The 6,000-nt window shown below is 18.0% G+C and overlaps 1 protein-coding gene across 1 annotated transcript, besides 1 other annotated feature; it reads left to right on the top strand. All coding sequences in view use genetic code 6, as the record gives it.

The window, feature by feature from the left end:
- Nucleotides 1-164: 164 nt before the first annotated feature.
- On the top strand, nucleotides 165-1,363 carry IMG5_202320 (hypothetical protein; the record flags this gene model as incomplete). Its single annotated transcript, XM_004023886.1, has 2 exons — nucleotides 165-974; nucleotides 1,025-1,363. 2 exons carry the CDS (start codon nucleotides 165-167, stop codon nucleotides 1,361-1,363), a joined length of 1,149 nt encoding a protein of 382 aa, XP_004023935.1.
- A 3,943-nt stretch (nucleotides 1,364-5,306) lies between these two features.
- Nucleotides 5,307-5,351: a microsatellite.
- Between the last annotated feature and the right edge of the window lie 649 nt (nucleotides 5,352-6,000).

Genomic DNA, 6,000 nt, shown 5'->3' with positions numbered 1-6,000 from the left:
TCTGATAAATTAAAATTCAAAAATTAGCATTTTAAGCAAATACATATAAATAATTAATAAACCATATCGCATATTTATAAAAGCTTTATAAAAATGCCAATAATACAACCTTTTTAATTCATAAAACATTATGGGATTGTGTATAGGCAATAATAATAATTTACATGTTTTTTATTTTTTCGTTAATAGGAGTTTTTGGATTAAATTTAAAAGATCATTCCGAATTTTTATAGTATGCTTTTTTCGGGTTTATTTTAGATTTTTTTTTTTAATTAAATACAGGAATTGTAAAAAAAGGGGAAGTTTTAAATAACCGTAAAGAAATAGCCTTTAATTATTTCAAAAATTATTTCTTTTAAGATACAATAGCTATTATTTCTTTAGTCTAAATTCTTTATTTTTACAATAAATAAAATTAAATTTTAAATATAATTTCTTATATTTTCTTATATTTAAAAATTTCTATATTGAGAAGTATACTTGAACGTCTTGAATAACTTTTAGCCCTTTTAAATAAATACGAAAGTTTAATAGATCTTATAAGACTATTATTCACTATAGGTACTATTTGCCATGTTTTCTGTCTTTTATGGTACGGTTTAGCCGTATATGAAATCCAAATTTTAAAAAGGGATGATACGTGGCTTAACTCAAAAAATCTGATAGGCTAAGATATTTATACTAAATATATTTATTCTTTTTATTATATTGCTGTTACTATGATTACAGTCGGATATGGAGATATAACTCCTTAGAATTAAATAGAGTGTACTTTTACAGTTATTACTATGTTTTTTACAGGAGTTGTATATGCATATTCTTTGAACTGTATAGGAAATATACTTTAGAATATAAATGAAGAATATAAGGACCTTAAAAATGATATAAAAGCAATGCACAAGCTAATGTCCGATTCAGGTGTCTAATAAAGTTTAAGAGTAAAAATAATTAATTATTTGGAATATTTATATAAGGTAATTTTTTTTAAGAAATAAAAAAATATATTTAAAATAAATAAAAAAAGGAATCAAATTAGAAAAAAAACATAAGGAAGATGAAATTATAGCCAAATTATCTAAATAACTCTAAAATCAACTAAGCGAAGAAATATAAGGAAAAATTTTACAAGAAATCCCTTTAATAAAAGAGTTTATTAAAAAATAAAGTCTTTAACTAATATTAAATAAAATGGAAGAATGTCTTTATTCTCCTGGCGAAACAATTTATAAAGAAACTGACATAGATGATTAGTCTATATATTATATTTTAAAAGGACAAGTAGTTCTCTAAATAGAAAATAAAAAGAAATCCAAACTCCACATATTAGAAAAGAAGGAATGTTTTGGTGAATACTCATTCTTGACAGGAAATGAGAGATGCGAAACCGCAATAGCGATTGATTTTTGTAGAATATATAAAATAAAAAGAGATGATTTTTTATTTATAATAAAACAAAACGATTAGGACTTTGAAAATTTCCAAATGTTAAAAGAAGCTGTTATAATAAAATAAAACTATAAATTTGCAAAAATAAAATGCTATTAATGTAAAGGAAACCATATTTCTCAAGTTTGCCCTAAAACCCACTTAGTTCTATCGAAATAAATAATTATTTAAAAATATAATTTTTCATAACCAGTACTTTAAAGAAAATATATAATTCGTTTAAAAAAAAGAAACAATAATCTCTAAAAATGTTCTTTAAATGTTACGAATCGATTTTTAATTTGATCCAAAATCCAGCCTATTATGAAATCTTATAAGAAATGGAAAAAATAGCCAATTTAAATGATACTTTTATAGACTTGAATTATACTGATGAAGAAATTATAAGTGAAAACATAAATAAAAAAAATCTAAATAATACAATTCAAACCTAATACTAATATGAAAAAGAGTTAAATTAATCTAATGTTACTTAAAATTCTAGTAGCGATGGATCTAGTAGTAGTGATTCATTTAATTAAATAAACAAAACAGAAAAAGAAGAAGCAGAGGTAATTAGTTCAGAAGATTCTATTAATAATAAATCTTATGAGAGAAAAAAAACATCTATTTCAAATTATTTATAATCTTAGAAAGAAATTTCAAATGAAACTGATGATTTTAGCTTAGGAAGTAAAGAAGAAAATGATTTAAAAAATTTAAGTGAATCAAATTCGATTTTATATTCAAATATTCTTTCTTAAGACTTACTCAAAATCAGAAAATATAAAGCAGGTTAATTTTTTGAATTTTCACCCAGATTTATCTACCCAGTAAAGATATAAACTTCAGACATAGAATCTGATGTTAATATAAATGTTTTAGATACTAATAGTTCTAGAAATGAAACTTTTAATAAAAAAAAATAATCATTAAAGAAAAAAGAAGAAAATCTATATGATAATTTAGATATTGATTAAATCGTTACTTAAATTCAAAAAGTAAATAATTAATCTAATTAAAAAACAATTTCAGTAATTCGTTCTTAATAATAATTAAGTACTGGAAATCGAGGTCAGAAATTTATGTAAAGGAAATCCGTTACATTTGATAATTTTAATATTAGGATTTTTTAATAATAAAATTAACATTAATTAGGTGTATAAAAATAAAATACAGGATTATATGTATAAAATGGAACTTTAAATAAGATCTTTAAAATGAATAGTTTTATGGAAAATAGGTAAAAAACATTATCGTTTTCTTCTAAAAACTCAATAGGTAATTTTTAAGATGAAACAATTCCTAAAAATAATTAAAAAAGAAAAAGTATTCTTAAATTAAATAATAAGTAAGGATAATCTTAGCGATATTCATTAGGAAAAGATAATAATAGTATTGAAAAATTTATTACTTAATAATAAAATCAATATGAAAAAAAATAATCTTTTTTATATTAATAAGAATAAATAATAGATACTTCTGATTAAGATGCCATTAAAAGTTTTCTATATTACTATCCTCATAATAATATAGAAAAAGTTATTGATAAGTATTAGATTATTTATAACAAATTAGTTGAAAAAATACTTGTAAAAAATACTACTAATTTTAATAAGAAAAAAAACAGAAGAAATAATATAGCTAATATTTTATAATAATCTGTTAGTCCTATTAAATAAATATTTTAATATAGGGATAGCATTAATATATGACTTTTGTTTGTTTGTTTTAATAGTTTAGTATTTTTTTTTCTTTAAGATTATTGTATTTTTGTATTTTATTTTTACATTTATTAATTATATTCGATTTAAAATTAAGTTATTTTTAAAAAATAAAAAAAAATGTAATGGTTTAGGGGAAAAAAAGAAATATTAAAACTTATTTTAATAAATTGTATTAAATATTTCATTAATTGATAAATATTATTAAAGTTTGCATAATTAAAATATTATATATTTTTATATAATAATTTAGTATTTTACTAATTTTATATATTTTTCTGTCTATATATAATAAATAAAAATTTAAATAACAAAAAATGGAAGAAAACTTTTGCTATACTTCATCTTAGAACACTGTCACTACAATCAATTGCCTTAGCTAAAAATAAATAAACTTATCAAACTTTATAATAAATAAAGATTTTAAAATAAAAAATAGAATAATATAACCAAAATGGCTATTGAAAATTTCAAAAGATGATAATTTGTATGAGAATTATTTAATAAATGCCTTTAGGTTAATAGGCTAGAAATTATATTTAGAGTAATAATTTAATTTTTTGTATTTTAATGAATAAATTTTATAGATATTTAATTGAAAATGAGCCTTAGAATAAATACTAAATAGAATAGTTGTTAAAATAAGATTAAGATATAGTCGAAAACGGAAAATTCGAAATATTTAAAAAATTAGAAGATATACAATAATTAAGAGTAGATGAAAATTATTTGCCTTTTTAAAAAAAGAATACTAATTAATTTGATCAATAAAAAACACAAAAAGCTTAAATAAATTTGGAAGGAATAATAATATTAAAAAATAATAACTAAAGTTTTTTTTTTTTTTTAACCCTAAAAATAAAAAACTAAGATAATATTTATATAAATATTTATTTTATTTTTTTTAAAAAAAAAGGTGAAATTAATATAGGCAAATTAATATGATTATTGTTTATAATAGCAAGACTTAGATGACTAATATTCTATTTGTTAAAATAATAAAGATTAAGAAGAGATATTAAAATAAACTTAAGTTAGAATAATTAATTAATTTTAAAATAAATAATTAAAACCAAATTTAAAATGGATTTTTCCAAATTATAAATACAGAATTGTAATAAACATTAAAAAAAGAAAAGAATATAAGCAATATGCTATTTATTTATATAATTATTAGAGAATGAAATAAAATCTAAATATAATAATAATAAGTAAAATCAACAATTTAAAAAACTAAAATACATCTATTTGTAAAGGAAACGTAAAAATTATATTTTAACAAATTATTTCTTTATGGAAAGCTATAACTGCGCAAAAGTTTAATCATGCATTAAATATATTCTAAAATGTTAAAAAAAAAGGCAATATTTCTCCAAAAAGTTTGATTATATTACAAGAGTAATCAATAAAATTATTATCTTAGTCTAATTTACACGATAAAATAAAAAAATGTTAAAATTAGAATAATTATTTAAATGTTGATATAAATGAAAATACTATTCCATGTGATATATTTAAAACATTTAATTAAACTAAAAACATACCAGTAAGTATTTCTAATATAAGTTTAGAAAATATAAAAATTAAAGACTTGTCAACTATTAATAATTTCGAAGATTTAAATTGTTAGTTTTAAATACAAAAGCTAAATATAATAATGATAAATAATAGACTTAATCTGAATTTGCTTCACTTTAATTAAAAGATTAAAATGTGCAAAGTATTGATAATCTTCTATATAATATTAATGATACTAATACTTTTTTAAATGAAAAATAAAAAGTTAACTTTAATAATATTATTAAAATAAACAGCCCTACTAATATTAAGTAATAAGATAATATAAATAATAATTAAATAATTATTAATAATAGTTTTAATGTTTTAAATACAAATAATAATACTAGCTTTGATAATAATTACGTTATTAATAATAATTAAAATATAGATGTTTAAAAAATTTCTAAAAAAATAGATTTCATTAATAATCAATAAATAATCACTCAGAAAAAACTATAAAATAAGAAAATAAAAAAACGGATTTTTAGGATAAAATCTCTGAAAAATTACAATAAAAAAATAACTTAAATAATAATTAAAGTCTAGTAAATAATTTAATTCAAGATTTTTATAAAAATGGAGGATTTATAAAAAAAGAAGAAAATAATTTCTATTAAGAAAAAAATTCTTCTATTAATAAAAAAAATGATTATCAAAACTCAAAAATTTCAGTTAATCCTATATAAGATGAACCTTTTTTTCTAAATTTGGATAATTTACTTACTAGAAAACAAATATAAAGATAAAATGAATAAAAAAATAATATTTCTTAATAAGATTTTGTTTAAAAGGAGAATAATTTTATTTTAGAAGATGCTTTGGATTTGGAAGAAAATTAAAAAAATAATATAGAAGAAACAAATAAAGAATTTAATAAAATAAAACTAAAAAATAAAAAATAGAAAATAAATTAAGAATAAATAAAAATATATGACTAAATAAATCTTGCACTTTCTAAATTAGAATAAAATATAGAAAAATAACTAAATAAAAAGAAAGAATTAATTAAAATATAAATTTAAAATGCTCCAAATAAAATTTTATAACAACTTTATTTATATATTTAGTCTATTGAATTATTTAATTTTTCTTCAGATTAGTTAAATTTTAAATTACTAATAAATTAAGAAAAATAGAAAATTAAAAATTTTGAACTAGCCGATTATGAATAAAGACAAAATGAAAATAATTAAATAGTATTTTTTAAATATTAGTTTTATGATATTTTGTTTGAATATAATTCTAAATATGAAATTGAAATTTAGATTTTCGATAAAAAATAAATAATTTA

This window comes from Ichthyophthirius multifiliis (assembly GCF_000220395.1).
Source record: "Ichthyophthirius multifiliis unplaced genomic scaffold scaff_1120509251428, whole genome shotgun sequence".
Taxonomy (NCBI): domain Eukaryota; phylum Ciliophora; class Oligohymenophorea; order Hymenostomatida; genus Ichthyophthirius; species Ichthyophthirius multifiliis.
This window is presented reverse-complemented; position numbering and strand designations above follow the sequence as displayed.